The 18,352-nt window shown below is 42.2% G+C and overlaps 1 protein-coding gene across 1 annotated transcript in view; it reads left to right on the top strand.

Annotated features, from left to right (window-relative positions):
• LOC145357821 (nuclear GTPase SLIP-GC-like) overlaps positions 1–18,352 on the top strand; it is a 133,948-nt gene that overhangs the window by 87,503 nt on the left and 28,093 nt on the right. The window contains exons 12-15 of the mRNA XM_080211343.1: positions 5,563–5,665; positions 8,504–8,628; positions 9,253–9,426; positions 12,873–13,033. Of these exons, the coding sequence (XP_080067469.1) occupies positions 5,563–5,665; positions 8,504–8,628; positions 9,253–9,426; positions 12,873–13,033 (563 nt within the window). The remainder of the gene's footprint in view (positions 1–5,562; positions 5,666–8,503; positions 8,629–9,252; positions 9,427–12,872; positions 13,034–18,352) is intronic.

The following is an 18,352-nucleotide window of genomic DNA, read 5'->3' as shown; positions in this document are numbered from 1 at the left end:
CAGGATGTTGCCTGGTATAGAGGGTCTTAGCTATGAGGAGAGATTGGGTAAACTGGGGTTATTCTCCAGTGGGAAGCCTTTTCCCAGGTCGGAGGTGACGGACACAAGTTCAAGGTGAGGGGGGCAAGGCTCAACACTGATGTCAGGGGGACGTATTTTACACAGAGGGTGGTGGAGGCCTGGAATGGCAAGGTGGTGGAAGCGGACATGCTGGGATTGTTTAAGGCTTATCTAGGTAGCCACATGAACAGATTGGGAATAGAGTGATACAAACGAACGGTCTAGTTGGGCGCATGAGCGGTGCAGGCTTGGAGGGCCGAAGGGCCTGTTCCTGTGCTGTATTGTTCTTTGTTATTTGTTCAATACCTCTCAACATCTTATACACCTCTATCAGGTCACCCCTCATCCTTCGTCTCTCCAAGGAGGAAAAACCAAGCTCCCTCAACCTATCCTCATAAGGCATGCCACCCAATCCAGGCAACATCCTTGTAAATCTCCTCTGCACCCTTCCTATGGCTTTCACATCCTTCCTGTATTGAGGCAACCAGAACTGAGCATAGTACTCCAAGTGGGGTCTGACCAGGGTCCTATAGCAGCAACATTATCCTAAACTCAATTCCATGATTGATGAAGACCAGTACACCATACGCCTTCTTAACCACAGCTTCAACCTGCGCAGCTGCTTTGAGTGTCCTATGAACTCGGACCCCAAGATCCTTCTGATCTTCCACACTACCAAGAGTCCTACCATTATTCTGCCATCCTATTTGACCTGCCAAAATGAACCACTTCACACTTACCTGGGTTGAAGTCCATCTGCCACTACTCCACACAATCTTGCATCCTATCAATGTCTTTCTGCAACTTCTGACATTCCTCCACAATATCCTCAACACCTCCAACCTTTGTGTCATCAGCAAACTTACCAGATCTCAACAAATAGATAACCCCACTCTGGAATCAACATTCGGACCATAGATGCACTTTCGTTTCTATTGTTAATCTTGCCTCTTTAGATAGTTTAAGAAATACTTCTCTCTGAAAAGTGTCACATTCCAGAAACATGATTTTTATGTCAATTGATCTATAAACCAATGAATATGGGGTCAAAAAAGCTAAAAAGGTTTTAAGATTACTGTGGGAATGTCCATCCTGATATCTGTATCACTCAGTCACTTTACAAGGCCCCTAGCAACTAGTCTCACTAGTCTTTCTTCATGTAAACCCACTGATATATCTGCCTCTTAGTTCTTCCTCAGTTTTATTGGCAGCTACCAAAAATTCACAGTCATGAGGATTTCTGCTTCTAGTTCTGTCCCCAGACTCTTCTGAGACCTTTATTTCATTGCGTATTCTATTTAAGCTGTCATATCTGTCCTGATTAGGATGGGAATAGAGGGATATGGTCCCCTGAATGGGAGGGGGTTTTAGTTCAGACAGGCAGCATAGTCGGTGCAGGTTTGGAGGGCCGAAGGGCCTGTTCCTGAGCTGTAATTTTCCTTGTTCTTTGTTCTTTGATTATTGAAAGGCTAAATGTAGATTGAAAATATTTCTACTTTGCCCCATATATTTAGATCCATGGTAGTTTGTTAAAACCAATTAATTGAAGGCTTTTAATAAGATGTGGCAGCGTCCTTCAATACTTCTTGCAGTTTTCACACATCTCTAATTTCTTCTACAGTCCCGTTTACTCTTCATAACCACATCTACATGTTTTAACAGGATTTAACAAGTACGGGTGAGCAAATTGTGGGTGTAATTTTAAGACCATTTGTCATCTCTCTGATTTTAAACATAATTACATTAATACAGACCTTAAACTGATGAAAAACATCAGGCTTTCTTTAGGAATAGTGTCTGATTAGTGTTGTGTTGATTTTACACAAAAACTCAGCAATCTCACACCGGGACTGATAAACTTTATCTAGGTTTGATTTATTTGAAGATACATGACAGGATGGCTCAGTAGATCGATCTCCTTTAGAGATTCAGCACTCATTGTTTATAACGAGTTCAGAGCTGCAAGATCCAAACACATGTTACTAGTTGCTGATTACATCCTGGTTACTTGCTCATTTACATATTCCCATAAAATAATTTCACAACAACTGGATAAACTGCAGGTCAACTGATTTTACCAAAAAATATTACCTTATCATGCTCTACACCAAGCTTCATTTGTGCTTATTTTTAAAAAGCTATTTCATTCAACGGCATAGATATCTCAATAGAGTACTAATTACTATTTTACATGGAATAAAGAACTCTCTTTAGTAACCTTAATGTGTTGTCACCAATAAACCTAAAGTGAATAATAGTTTTATGTCCCTTTGAATCCTCACTACTTAGGGAATTGTTATGGTACAGCAGATGGTAATTGTCAGGCTGTCCAAAAGAAAGACTTGAATCAGCTACCAGAACCATTTTGCCATTTGTTTATTATAAGGAGTTTTCCTGAAGTCAAGATAAGTAACTCTCAGACCAGTCTTGATGATTTTACATGTTAAAGTGGAACAGCTATTAAAATAAAGAAAAAAAGAAAATAACCTTTAAACATAGAAGACCTTTATACCGTTAACAACACTTTTCAAACATATTCCTAAAAGATTTTGGCTTAACAAACTCAGAGCTAAACCCACTTTTAATGGTAACAATCCTCATACTCGAAAGCACATTCCAGTGACATTACTGCACACTCCTACACCTGCTCTTAATTTGTATGTTTATATGCACAACTATTTACAATCTTCCAATTATATATGCTCCTTTTGGAATACAACAACTAACTTCAAACTGCTTACTTTATTTGCATTATGTAAGTTCCCACTCAATCTCTTTTGGCTATCTGTTCATTATCATTCCAAATCACTTGTCTTCACGTTCCCTTTGCTGATGTTTGATCTTTGAAGCCTATCTATCTTTACCTTAATTAAACCATCACACCCATATTAGCCTGTTTCCTTGTATAAGACAATATGGCATTGACCTTGCAAAAAGATTTGAAGCTGTTGTTTTCCTCATAGAATCAAGTTAACACAACTAACTTGGTTCGTATACTGTTGAAGTGCAAGCACTAACCAGCACTGGACAATTAAACAGGCCTGTGACTAACACTCATCGAAGGACTAAAACTCCTTGTGACAACAAGAATATTCTTAATTATCGTTATTTTGAAATCTGTCAATCATTAAGCCCTCAATTCTTTTGTTACCACAGAATGTCTCATTTATTACATGAGCTTGTTTCCCTGGGCTCTTCTTCAAGGTAGATAGCTGGTCTCCTGCTCCAAGAACAGAGAATGAGCTAGAACTAATCACTGATCAGATGAAACACCTTAGCACAATCCAGAACTTCAAAGGCCAATACAAATTCAGAGATCCCATATTGAATGTTGTCAATCTTTTATGCAATGTGTTACAGTCCATGGAAGGTTGGAAACTAAGGAAAACAATTTAAACAGAAAACTACAATCTGAGCAGCCACTGTGGAACATGGCAGAAAGCAAATGTAAATTGAGTATTGCTGAAAAAAGACACATGTTACATAAGAACATAAGAAATAGGAGCAGGAATAGGCCATCTAGCCCCTTGAGCCTGCCCCGCCATTCAATAAGATCATGGCTGATCTGTCGTGGCTCAGTTCCACATTCCCGCCCTCTCCCCATAACCCTTAATCCCCTTGCCTATCAAAAACCCATCAACCCGCGTCTTAAAAATATTGAGCGAGGCAGCCTCCACCACTTCAACGGGCAGAGAATTCCAGAGATTCACCACCCTTTGAGTGAAGAAGTTCCTTCTCAACTCCGTTTTAAACCGCCCCCCCTTTATCTTGAGGCTGTGCCCTCTAGTCCTACTGTCCTTTCTGAGTGGGAAGAGCCTCTCCACCTCTATCCTATCCATCCCATTCATCATCTTATATGTCTCAATGAGATCTCCCCTCATTCTTCTAAACTCTAACGAGTACAAGCCTAGTTTATTCAGCCTCTCCTCATAGCTCAACCCCCTCAACTCCTAGTATCAGCCTAGGGTGTTAGCGTGGATAGAGGATTGGCTGTCAAATAGGAGGCAGAGAGTGGGTGTCAATGGGTGCTATTTGGATTGGCGGATGGTGACTAGTGGAGTGCCCCAGGGGTCGGTGCTGGGGCCTCAGCTATTTACCATTTATATAGATGATCTGGAGGAGGGAACCGAGTGTATGGTGTCAAAATTTGCTGATGACACCAAGATTGGTGGAACGGCAAATTGTGCAGAGGGTGTGGAGAGTCTGCAGAAGGATCTAGATAGGCTGGGCGAATGGGCCAGGAACTGGCCAATGGAATTTAATGTTGGCAAGTGAGAGGTGGTCCACTTTGGTAGGAATAATGGTAGGGAGGACTTACGGGGCGAAAAGCTGCAGCAGGCGACGGTGCAGAGGGACCTCGGGGTCCTTGTGCATGAGTCGCAAAAACCCAGCTTGCAGGTGCAGCAGGTGGTCAGGAAGGCGAATGGGATGCTGGCCTTCATAGCGGGGGGATTGAATATAAAAGTAGGGAGGTCTTGCTGCAGCTGTATAGGGCATTGGTGAGGCCGCAGCTGGAGTACTGTGTGCAGTTTTGGTCTCCGCACTTACGCAAGGATATTTTGGCCTTGGAGGGAGTGCAGAGGAGGTTTACTAGGCTGATTCCGGAGTTGAGGGGGTTGAACTATGAGGAGAGGCGGAATAAACTAGGCTTGTACTCGTTAGAGTTCAGAAGAATGAGGGAAGATCTCATTGAGACGTATAAGATGATGAAGGGGATGGATAGGATAGAGGTGGAGAAGCTCTTCCCGCTCAGAAAGGACAGTAGGACTAGAGGGCACAGCCTCAGGATAAAGGGGGGGTGGTTTAGATCGGAGTTGAGGAGGAACTTCTGCACTCAAAGGGTGGTGAATCTCTGGAATTCTCTGCCCGTTGAAGTGGTGGAGGCTGCCTCGCTCAATATTTTTAAGACACGGGTTGATAGGTTTTTGATAGGCAAGGGGATTAAGGGTTGTTGGAACTGAGCAGCGACAGATCAGCCATGATCTTATTGAATGGCGGGGCAGGCTCGAAGGGCTGGATGGCCTACTCCTGCTCCTATTTCTTATGTTCTTATGTTCTTATGTTGTTCTATGCTTCTAAAACTTTATTTTAACTCTTTTAAACTGTCTAACAATGTTCTATTATAATCTCTTAACACCCTAGCTATAACTAACATTGCATTCTGCACTCTCTTCTTTCTTCTCTATGTACGGTATGCTGTATATAGCGTGCAAGAAATAACTTTTTTCACTGTTACTAATACATGTGACAATAAATCAAATCAAATCAATGGAGATTGGAAGACCTCAATGTCAGGTCTTGACCTCCAGTTCACACAGATTCTAACACAGATTGTGGTGATGGATGTGGAATATGCAAGAACAGCTGAGCTATTCTGTTTAAAATTGGAAGAAAATGAATAAAATTTTAATTCCAACAGAAAGAAAATAAGGGATTCCTCACCACAGTGAGGAATTATTATTCAATAAGCAGATTAAATTGAAACCATGTTCCTCATTTCAGAAAAACAAGCCTGCCCAAATGGAGTTTTCGAAAGATGATCTGTCTGTCTTCACAGTGAGCTCCAGACAACACTGGGGTCCAAAAAACATCGATTCAGAAACAGGTTTGTGCATGTTTCCTGTCCTGTTTCATGTTTACAAGCAACATGTTTAAAAAGAACAAACGAAATTACAGCACAGGAACAGGCCCTTCGGCCCTCCAAGCCTGCACTGACCATGCTGCCCAACTAAACTAAAACCTCCTACCCTTCTGGGGGCCATATCCCTCTATTCTCATTCTATTCATGTACATGTCAAGATGCCCCTTAAAGTCACTACCGTATCTGCTTCCACAACTTCCCCTGGCAACGAGTTCCAGGCACCCACCGTTCTCTGTGTAAAATATTTGCCTCGTACATCTCCTTTAAACCTTGCCCCTCACACCTTAAACCTGTGCCTCCTAGTAATTGACACATCCACATTGGGAAAAACCTTCTGACCATCCACTCTATCCATGCCTCTTATAATCTTGTAGACTTCTATCAGGTCACCCGTCAACCTCCATCGCTCCAGTGAGAACAAACCAAGTTTCTCCAACCTCTCCTCACAGCTAATGCCCTCCATACCAGGCAACTTCCTGGTAAATCTTTTCTGTACCCTCTCCAAAGCCTCCACATCCTTCTGGTAGTGTGGGTACCAGAATTGAACACTATATTCCAAGTGCGGCCTAAGGCTCTATAAAGCTGCAACATGACTTGCCAATTTTTAAACTCAATACCCCAGCCGATGAAGGCAAGCATGCCGTATGTCTTCTTGACTACCTTCTCCACCTGCATTGCCACTTTCAGTGACCTGTGTACCTGTACACCCAGATCCCTTTGCCTATCAATATTCTTAAGAGTTTTGTCATTTACTGTATATTTCCTATCTGTATTACACCTTCCAAAATGCATCACCTCACATTTGTCTGGTTTAAACTCCATCTGCCATCTCTCCGCCCAAGTCTCCAACTGATCTATATCCTGCTGTATCCTCTGATGGTCCTCATTGCTATCCGCAAATCCACCAACCTTTGTGTCATCCGCAAACTTAACAATCAATCCAGTTACATTTTCCTCCAAATCATTTATATATATTACAAACAGCAAAGGTCCCAGCACTGATCCCTGAGGAACACCACTTGTCACATTCAGAAACACACCCTTCCACTGCTACCCTCTGTCTTCTATGACCGAGCCAGTTTTGTATCCACCTTGCCAGCTCGCCTCTGATCCCATGTGACTTCACCTTCTGCACCAGTCTGCCATGAGGGACCTTGTCAAAGGCCTTACTGAAGTCCATGTAGACAACATCCACTGTCCTACCCTCATCAATCATTTTCGTCACTTCCTTGAAAAACTCGATCAAGTTCGTGAGACACAACCTCTCCTTCACAAAACCATGTTGCCTCTCACTGATATGTCCACTTATTTCCAAGTGGGAATAAAGCCCATCTTGAAGAATCCCTCCAATAATTTCCCTACCACTGATGAAAGGTCTGTAATTCCCTGGATTATTTTTGCTAGCCTTTTAAACAAAGGAACAACATTGGCTATTCTCCAATCCTCCAGGACCTCCCCTGTAAGAAGTCTCAAAACACCGAGTTATAGTCCAACAGGTTTATTTGGTAACAAAAGCCACTAGCTTTCAGACCATTGCCCTTTTGTCGGGTAAGTGGGAGTTTGGTTCACATATAAAGACACAACTCAATTTACAAAATAATGATCGGAATGCGAGTCTTTACAGGTAATCAAGTCTTAAAGCTACAGACAATGTGAGTGGAGAGAGGGTTAAGCACAGGTTAAAGAGATGTGTATTGTCTCCAGACACAACAGTTAGTGAGATTTTGCAAGCCCAGGCAAGTCATGGGTGTTACAGATAGTGTGACATGAACCCAAGATCCCGGTTCAGGCCATCCTCATGTGTGTGGAACTTGGCTATCAGTCTCTGCTCAGCGACTCTGCGCTGTCGTGTGTTGTGAAGGCCGCCTTGGAAAATGCTTACCTGAAGATCAGAGACCGAATGCCCGTGACCACTGAAGCGTTCCCCCAAGAGAACACTCTTGCCTGGTGATTGTCGAATGGTGTTGTCGTAGCGCCTGCATGGTCTCCCCAATGTACCATGCTTCAGGACACCCTTTCCTGCAGCATATCAGGTAGACAATGTTGGCCGAGTTGCAAGAGTATGTACTGTATATCTGGTGGATGGTGTTCTCACGTGAGATGATGGCATCTGTGTCAATGGCCTCAATGGCCTCCGGTCCCACCAGTGAAGCCATCACATCGCCCCTTTGCTGGAGACCACCTGTGATTCCTGCTGGTGGGAACCTTCACCGGCAAAGTTGGAAATCCAAATGAGCCCAGTCAATACCGTCCAGAGCTCGTTAAAGAGATTCAGATTTGATCATGAAATCAGCTCGTGCTGTTCCCTAACATGAGGCTGATTATATGAAAAAAATTGGCCTGAAAAATTGCGACTTGCTGGCCGCCAGGCTGGCATTAGATTTTTAGCCTCCCGCTTACATTTCCTGTCCTGTTATGCTACCTGATCAGCGTAGTAGGGTGGGGAAATTACACCCAATATTTACTACATTTCCTTAGTGTAACGTAGCATGTTATTTGTATGACTGTGGCATTGTCATCACTCTTTCTCTTATAGTGAGGAGCTAAAATTCTCCTATATAATAAACTGATTCAGTTCCCAAATCATCACAATCTCTTTCCAGCAATGTATTTGTTGGTGAGCTCCATCCAGACCTGATTTGGATGAAAACGTGAAGCAGCAACTGAAGACAGGGTTTCCAAGTACTCATCTCCATATTGTCCATCTGTCATCAGCCGGAATGAATATCATTTCAGCCATCAGTCACTGTACAATTAACAGGTGAATAGTCATCAACAGCATCTCTCCTACCTTATTTTCAGAAATACCAAGTCTGAGAAAGCACATCGTCAACATGTATTTGAAAGAAAGAAAGAAAGTGGTGAATAGCTATGTGTCTGAGGTGCGGGGGCTGCTCCACCTTCTGAAATCACTCAACTGGAACCAGGTATTTAAAATTATACTCTGCACACTGAAACCCCAAACCATTCCCAACTAGGATCCTGTCCAAACCATTCCCGACACTCAACCCCATCCCAAACTCCAAACGCTCAACCCTGTCCCAAACCATTCCCAACTAGGACCCAGTCCAAACTGTTCCCGGCACTTGACCCTGTCCCAAACCATTCCCGACACTCGACCATGTCCCAAACCATTCCTGACACTCGACCTTGTCCCAAACCATTCCCAACACTTGATCCCATCCCAAACCCCAAATGCTTGTCCCTGTCCCAAACCGTTCTCGACACTCGACCGTTTGGGAAACTCAACCCTGTCCCAAACCCCAAACACTTGACCCTGTCCCAAATCCTTTCCAACTAGGACCATGTCCCAAACCGTTCCCGACATTCGACCCTGTCCCAAGCTCCAAACACTCGACCCCATTCCTAACCCCAAATACTTGACCATATCCCAAACCATTCCTGGCACCCGACCCCGTCCTGAATTTCCAGGACATACTCCTGTCCATACCTGTCTCAAACAGCCTATATTGAGAAATAACTGTTCAGCCACTTTTTGTGATATGTTTTTGAGCACTATTGAGTTCTTAAAGCACTCTGTGTATTTACAGAGTATTATCCTCAGAAGCAGTTATGACGACATTTCTTCGGATTTGAAGAAAGGATTGAACATTTTTACTCAACATCTGGAGAATTGTGGTGAAGCTCTGCAGAAACATCTGGAGAAAGGAGTTAAGGAAGCAGAGAAAAAGTGCGTGAAAGTGGTGAAACAGCATGCAATGCTGGTAAGTATATTGAGTGAGACGAAGGGGAAAATGGCACCAGAGCTGGGTAATGTACAGCAGGGAGAGCCAAGTCAGTAGAGCAGAATTATAAGGTGTTCTATTGTCAGGGCCACAGATAGGTGTTTCTGTGGCTGCAAAGAGATTCCAGGACAGTGTGTTGCCTCCCTGGTGCCAGGGTCAAGGATGTTTCTGAGGGACATTCTTAAAAGGGAGGACGAGCAGCCAGAGATTGTGGTACACATTGGTACTAACAAAATAGGCAGGAAGAGTGATGAGGTCCTGCAAAGGGCGTTCAGGAAGTTGGTTTGTAAGTTGAAAAGCAGAACTTCTTGGGCTGTAGTCTCGGGATTACTCCCTTTGCATGTGCCAATGACGCTAGGAAAAGGACAATCGTACAATTAAATAAGTGGCTAAAGAACTGGTGTAGGAGGGAGGGCTTCAGATGTGTGGATCATTGGGATATTCTCCAGGGCAGGTAGGACCTGTACAAGAAGGATTGTCTATTTCTAAACTGAAGGGGCACCAATATCCTAGCAGGGAGCTTTGCTAGTGTCAGTCAGGAGGGTTTAAACTAATGTGGCCAAAGTACTAGGTCAGCAAGTGAAATGACCGAGGAGGTGTTAGAGACTAAGGCCAGGAAGGATAAGAGGAAGAACAGATAGGGAGAGGTTACTGAACATGGTGGGACTGGCAGTCTGAAGTATATGTGTTTTAATGCATGGAGTATAACAGTTAAGTCAATGAACTTAGAGCTTGGTTTGGTACAAATAACTATGATATTACAGAGACTTGGTTGAGAGAGGGATAAGACTGGCAGCTTAATATTGCAGGATTGTTTAGATGTTTCAGGCGTGATGGAGAGGGATGTCAAAATGGAAAATAGACTTCATGATCTGTAATTACTGAACTCAGTGTTGAGTTGAGAAGCTGTAAGCTGCCTAATTGGAAGCTGAGGTACTGTTCCTCCAGCTTACGCTGCTCTTCACTGCAACATTATACCTGGTGGAGGACCAAAATAGTGAATTAAAAAGGCAAGTGAACACAACATCTGGAGAGCATTACAGTACAGGAGAAAGAGAATGTTCCAAAGGGTTGAAGGGCAGAATCTATTTGGCTGCTAATAAGGAATAAAAAGAGTCTAAAAATCACTAACTAGTAAGAAGGATGTTGAAGAACAGATTTGCTAGAATAAAACATAGAGGTGCAAAAGATGTAGTGAAATTATAAAGGGGGACTGCTGTGATGCGAGTATAGATTGGGATAATAATTCGGAGTTGAGGAGGAACTTCTTCACTCAAAGGGTGGTGAGTCTCTGGAATTCTCTGCCCATTGAAGTGGTGGAGGCTGCCTCGCTAAATACATTTAAGTCACGGGTAGATAGGTTTCTGATAGACAAGGGAACTAAGGGTTATGGGGAGAAAGCGGGAAAGTGGAACTGATCCACTTCAGATCAGCCATGATCTTATTGAATGCCGGAGCAGGCTCGAAGGGCTAGATGGCCTACTCCTGCTCCTATTTCTTATGTTCTTATGTTCTTAATATTATTTTAAAGCACAGAGAGTTGCAGGAATTCGTAGAATATATGCTTGAAAATGAAGTGGGGCAGGTATCAACAGGAGAAATTTAAAGGATAGTGATCATTGTATCATAGAGTTTATCTGGTTATGGAAAAGAACAAAGAACAATCCAGAATAAGAATAAATAACTAGGAGAAAAGCCAACTTCATTGGGGTAAGAATGGATTTAACAGAATAATCTGAAGTCAAATGTTGACAGGAAGAACGATCTCTAAATAATGGCCCACCTTCAATGTAGGGCAAACAAATCCTGATTTCCTGGATGAAAAAGGAAATAGAACTCAAGATAAAGAGGGAAAAACATCAGGAAGAAAATACAATTATAAACCAAGCTGAGTTCAGAGGGAGAGGCAAATAAGAGAAGCAAAAAGGGAGCATGAAAAGAGACTGGCAGTTAACATAAAAGAGAATCTCAAAGTCTTGTATAGGAATACAAATAGTAAAAGAGTGGTGAAAGGAAGAGTCGAGTCTATTAGGGACAAAAGGTTACGGCGGGGGCATGACTGAGGAATGAAATGAATACTTCACATTGTCTGAGGAAGAAGCTTCAGACCAGGTCATGACGAAAAAAGGAGCAAATTCTGACACGAGAAGGAAATTCTTTAAGAGGAAGTAATGGATAGGCTATCTGTACTTAAATCTGATAAGATGCCAGGACCAGATGAGATGCATCCAAAGATATTGAGGGAAGTGAAAATGAAAATTGCAGAGGCAATGTTCATAATTTTCCAAACTTCCTTAGACTCAAGAGTGGTGCCAGAGGACTGGAAAATTGCAAATGTTACCCTTGTTCAACAAAGGGTTTAAAAACATGCTCATTAACTAGATATGAATCAGTTTAACTTTGATTGTGAGGAAACTCCTAAAAACAATAAATAAAGACAAAGTTAATAGTTACATGGATTAATTAAGGTTAATTAAGGAAAGCCAGTTTGGATTTCTTAAGGAAAAATTATACTTAACTAGCTTGCTGGAGATTTTTGAAGAGGTAACAGAGAAGGCTGAGGAGGGGAATACTGTTGATGTGGTACATGAACTTCCAAAAAGTATTCGATACAGAGCCACACAACAGACTTGAGCAAAATTATAGCTCCTGGAATAAAAAGGCACAGTAGCAATGTGGATACAGAACTGGCTGAATAAATGAAACAGAGTCATGATTAATAGATATTTTTTGTACTGGAGGAAAGTTTGTAGTGAAGTTGTCCAAAATTCAGAGTTGGAACCTTGCTTTTCCTGATATATATTAATGATTGGTGTACAGGGCACAATTTTAAAATTTGCAGATAATACAAAACTTGGAAGCATTGTGAATTGTGAGGACAGGGCCAAACGCCAAAAGGACATGGGCAGGTTGATGGATTGGGCAGACAAGTGCCAGATAAACTTCAATGCAGAGAAATGTGAAGTGATTTATTTTGGTCAGAAGAACATGGAGGGACAATGAAAAATAAGGGGTACAATTCTAAATGGGTACAGGAGCAGAGGGATTTGGGTGTATATGTGCATAGATCATTGACGGTGGGAGGACCGGTTGAGAGAACGCGATTAAATTTGTCAATAAAATTCAGTAAGGCCAAGGCTGTCCTCACCTATATTTTGACATCTTGTTCCCACATTCCAATATTCTCTTAGGATCCAAACGATTATTGACTTCTGTTGTGTACTTTTATAGATTTCGGTGAGAATTGATAAGCCCCAATTTCTTCATGTACATTTTTCGCTTTCGGTTGGAATGGATCTAGATCTTGGACCATTCCTGACATAATTTGATACTCAGTAAATAAAATGACTATAGAACGTAAGATGATCATTGGATTAAATAGTAAACACAAATTAACATGCATATTGACATCCTTGTTTTTATAGCCAGGTGCAAAATCTTACAAAGGTTACCACAGGACATTGAAGGCAATATGTAGGAATGATGGGGTGTTCAACTCTGCAAAGTTTGGACCCATTGATATCAACTATGATCTATCAAAGGGTCTCTATATGGAAATTGATACTTTTTGTGAAAGCCACTTACAGTAAGTATCCTATGAATCCGCACAGCACTTACAAACTGATCAGTGAGGTGGAATGTGGCCAACCAGGAATCATTAACCATCAGGCAAAGTTGAAATTCAATGTTGGGAAAACAGCTGTTGAGCAAAATATTACCAAACATGGTGAGAAAACTGGTGTGTTTCTCTCCAGAGAAGCCAGTCGGTTTTCCCACCAGATCTTCCAACAAGGGGGTGTGATTCATGCTGTCACACAGGGGGTTGGGGCCTAAATACACTGGCAAAACCCAGCTGATGATGTGGAGATGCCAGCGTTGGACTGGGATCAACACAGGAAGAAGTCTCACAACACCAGGTTAAAGTCCAACCAGTTTATTTGATAGTAAACCCACAAGCTTTCGGAAACGCTGTTCCTTCATCAGTTGTGTGGAAAGTTCTGATCAGAATCTGTTTGAACGTTAACCTGGTGTTGTGAGACTTCTTACTGTGTCTACCCCACTCCAATGCTGGCATCTCCACATCATGACTACCATCAACACCACAAACACCCACCTTCCCAACCCCACCGGATCCAAGTGGAGAGGATCTCCAAGAAAATTGCATTTCCGAAAGCTTGTGGGTTTACTATCAAATAAACTGGTTGGACTTTAACCTGGTGTTGTAAAACCCGGCTGCTCAGAGATAAGGGTACCATCTTTAAAGGGCTCCTGATCAGAGCAACAATAAACCTCCCCCACCTCACTATGGAGGTCTCAGGAGCAGGGGTACCCCGCCCCACCCCGAATCAGAGTCAACATTCACTCTGGCACCCTGACACCCATCTTCCCAACCCCACCATGGTCATCAACCCCACCCCATGCCAAATGACCATCACTGGAATTCCCTGCTCGTCTGTCTGCTCCCATCTGCATAAATCCCCCCCATTCCCCCCCCCCCAAACAATGAGACTCCCACTCCTGCCTCTTGGCACAGGTTTGCATTGGCAGGTTGGCAAAGGTATTGTGCCAATCTGTGTCAGGGACACTGCCTGGCCATGCCCATCAGCCCCGGGAACACCTCTGTGCCTCTGAGAAGACCGCCCCCTACAACAGGTTCACATCAGGGTGGTTTGAGAGGTCAAGATATGGCGGGTGGAGGGGGGAACACACACACATTATATTAAAATTCATGCAAGTCATGTACCTCAGGTTCATGTGGGCATGACCCTGGTGGAGTTGCCAGCGAGGGGTGGGGAAGATCCGAAGGCACATTTTCACCCAGCGAGAACCACAACTTCCAATTATTGAACCCCTGCCAGCATTCACACAGACAGTGAATGTGGGCTCAAGATTTCCCCCCATTATCTTTGAACTCATGACTGACCTCTTTCCTACCTTATGTCCTCTAAGTTTCTGTTTATTAAGGATCCTGTTGTCCACATCTTCTATCCAGGAATATTTAATGCCCAGTCCTGTCCTTGTTTCAGCAAGATCTTTGTAATTGCCACATTATCATATTTCCAAATGGCAATCTGTGTCTGTAACTCACCAATCTTATTTACTACACTCTGTGCACACTAACCCTAATTTAGACTTTATTACTTTCCTTCTTACACTCAACACCCAATACTTCAGTGTTTCCTCTTTCATGTTATCTGTTTCTCCCAGTATTTGCCAGTGCTATTTAGAATCATAGAATCATAGAAGTTTACAGCATGGAAACAAGGTCTTCAGCCCAACTTGTCCAATCTGCCTGGTTTTTACCATGAAGCAAGTTCTAATTGCCCACATTTGGCCCATATCCTCTGTACCAATCTTACCCATGTAACTGTCTATCTAAATGCTTTTTAAAAGACAAAATTGTACCAGCCTCTACTACTACCTCTAGCAGCTCATTCCAGACACAACCTTCTGTGTGGAACAAATTGCCCCTCTGGACCCTTTTGTATCGCTCCACTCTCACCTTAAACTGTGCCATCTAGTTTTAGACGTCCCTACTTTGGGAACAAATGCTGACTTATCGATGTCCCTCATTGTTTTATAGACCTTTATAAGATCACCCCTAAGCCTCCTACAAAAAATGACTCAGTCTATCCAGCATCTCTTAGGACTCAAACCATCAAGTCCTGGTACTTCCAGTAAATCTTTTCAGCACCCTTTCCAGTTTAGTAATATCCTTTGTATAATAGGGTGACCAGAACTGTATACAATATTCCAAGTGTGGCCTTACCAATTTCCTGTACAACTTCAACAAGACGTCCCAGCTCCTGTATTCAGTGTTCTGACCAATGAAATCAAGTATGCCAAATGCCTTCTTCACCACCCTGTTCACCTATGACTACTTTATTCTATGCATAGAATCATAGAATCCCTACAGTGCAGAATGAGACCATTCAGCCCATTGGTATTGCACTGACAATGATCCTACCCAGGCTGGGATCCTACCCTGTAATCCCATGCATTTATCCTGCTAGTCCCCCTGACACTAAGGGGCAATTTAACATGGCCAATCCACCTAACCCACACATATTTGGGAAGCAGATTCCCGCGGGAGAGTGCTTATGGAATGGATTTACTGGAATGCTAACGAGGATGAGATATCTCAGCTACATCGATGGGTTGCAGAAGCTGTGCTTTTTCCAGGGGAGAAGTGAATATTTCAAAGAGATACAATGGAATTGTTCAAAGTTCTGAAAGGTTTTTGGGAAAGCAGGCAGTGAAGAGGATATAAAGATTTTACAGAAGGATATTAATAGGCAAGGAGAATGGACCAAATTTGACAGATGGAGTTTAATGTGGAACAAGCCCTTCGGCCCTCCAAGCCTGCGCCAATCATGGTGCCTGCCTAAACTAAGTATGTACTTAGGGAGTCCATATTGTATTGTTAGTATTAATAATGATTAATATTACCAGTATTGTCCTCTGAAGGGCCAATATTTACTTTAGCTATTCTCTTCCTCTTTATATACTTTGCTATCTCTGTTTGTTTTCTGCTAATTTCCTTTTGCAGTTCATCTTAGCTCTTTTGATTTATATTTTTAGTAAACTTTTGCTGATCATTAAAGTTCTCCCTATCCTCCAGCTTGCCACTAGGTTTTGCAGTTTGGTATGATCTAGATTTTGCTCATATGCCTCTAGATTTTGCCTTTATGGTCTAGATTTATGCCGTTGATTTCCTTGTCGAGCCACGGAACAATTTTCTTTCTTTTGCAATTCCTCTTCCCCTCTGGAATATGCTTTAATTGAGAGGTATTCAATTTCTCCCTGAATTCATCAACTGTCCTGCCCTCAATTATTTGTGCCCGGTTTACATGGGCCAACTCTTTCCTCAGGCCTGTAAAATTACCCAACGCTAAAACCCGAGGATGGCATTCTGTCTTCTCCCGCTCAATCTGAATCTGAAATTCTAGCATGCAGTGATCATTCTTTCTAAGAGGATCTTTGACAACAAGACTATTTATCAACCTTCTTCATTACATAATACTAAATCTAAAATAGCCAGCTTCCTGGTTGGTTCCACAACAGATTGCTCTAAGAAACAATCCTTCATACACTCTATAAAATCTCTCTCAAGGTTACTTTTGCCAATTTGATTAATCCATTCAATATGCATGTTAAAATCACTCACAATTACTGTTGTGTCCTTCTCATAAGTGTTATAAAGCAGACGTTTATCCCCCTCCGACAACTAACACCTAACCACTCAGAGGAATGCTTGCCCTATAATCCGTAAAAAGTGTGAAGTAGTACGAAATGCTCTTCAGCAACTTTTAGTGGTTAAATCAAAATAATTTCCTGACATTCTCTCTGAAGTCAACAAGTAACAATTTATTTATCTAACTAACAGTGAACAGTTTAACTCAACTATTAACAAACCAAATAAAACATGATTCTAATGGACGCTGTTCAGATGAATATGACACCATTAACAAAAAAAATAAAATTTTAATCATTCTCTAAATTACAACCAGGTTTTGTGTCATCCATAATATTCTGGGCCTTCTCTGTTGATTCTTTTTTCTTCTTCGGCACCTTCGCTATTGAGATGGTGCTTTCTCTTAAGACATAAATGAGGCTACGAGAGCCAGCAGTTCTCTCTCTGCCCCTAGAATTGAGAGCTGAACTAAGAGCTGTTACTCTGGCAGGTGGCAGTTACTCTCTGTTCTTGTCCCACTGCCCTCTTCTTTTTATATCTGTGGTGACAATATCCTCCACAACAGGATTTGTCCTAGGTTGCCAAAACCATCAGATTTAAATTTAATAGGTTCTTGGTATCTAAGTGCCTATTTCAAATTGATACGCTGAATTCAAATAATTCAAATGCATGTAAACCTGTTGCCTTGGTAACACTGCTGCTTGGCCTTCCAAAATAAATGTTTCATTTTGGGCACTCTATCCGTACTTGCATTTTTTAACTCCCTGAGCACAGACAAAGCCCCACCTTTTAAAGGGACCATGTAATGCTTTTTCCCTAGCATTTTACAATATTACAAACACAAATCTACAATTACTCTACTCAACTTCGCAACACAAGCTCTCATTATTTGTTGGTTTATACTCCACTTCAGAAGTACTGATCGGGAGGTCTGTAAATTACTACTATCAAGATGTTTTTTTTCTTAGTTTTTTATTTCTACCCAGACCAATTCAACATGCCCTTAGTGACAGTATTATTTCTTAATGCAGCCTTGATGTCATCTTTAACCAATAAAGAAATTCCACCTTCTGTTCCATCCTGTCTATCCTCCCGGAATACTGAGTACCCTTGGACATTCAACTCCCAGTCCTCCTGCAATCATGTTTCAGAAATCCCCACCAAATCATACCCATTTGTGCCGTCAACTCATTGACCTTATTCTGAATGCTGTGTGCAGGGTTTTTAAATGTGTCCTACGGGTTTGTCTTTCCCTTGCAGGATTTTCTTGTGCACTACAGTTTTCACACATTTTGACCTCTTTCACTAATCTCTGATGGTTGTTAGAATGGCCCTACCTGTTCCTCCTATTAACCTCAATCTTCCCCTCACATATTAACCTGATGCTTTAGTTCCCATTAACCATTATACTTCTTGTAGTTTTACCCTCCCCTTGCCCCCCCACATGCTAGTTTAAAGTCCTTGTGACTACCCTATTTATCCTTTCTGCCACGACACTGGTCCCAGATCAGTGCAGATAGAGACCATCCCAACGGTACAGATCCCTCCTGTTCCAATACTGATGTCAATGCCCCATGAAATAGAACCCCTCTTTCAGCACAATTCCTTTAACCATGTGTTAACTTTCCTAATTCTCTCAACCCTATGTCAGTTTGCACATGGCCTGGGTAGTAATCCAGAGATCATAAACCTTCAGGACCCTTTCTTCAA

Source organism: Carcharhinus amblyrhynchos, chromosome 24 (assembly GCF_965287045.1).
Source record: "Carcharhinus amblyrhynchos chromosome 24, sCarAmb.v2.hapA, whole genome shotgun sequence".
NCBI classification, from domain to species: Eukaryota; Metazoa; Chordata; class Chondrichthyes; order Carcharhiniformes; family Carcharhinidae; genus Carcharhinus; species Carcharhinus amblyrhynchos.
Note: the sequence above shows the minus strand (reverse complement) of the source record. Positions and strands in the feature narration are given on the sequence as shown.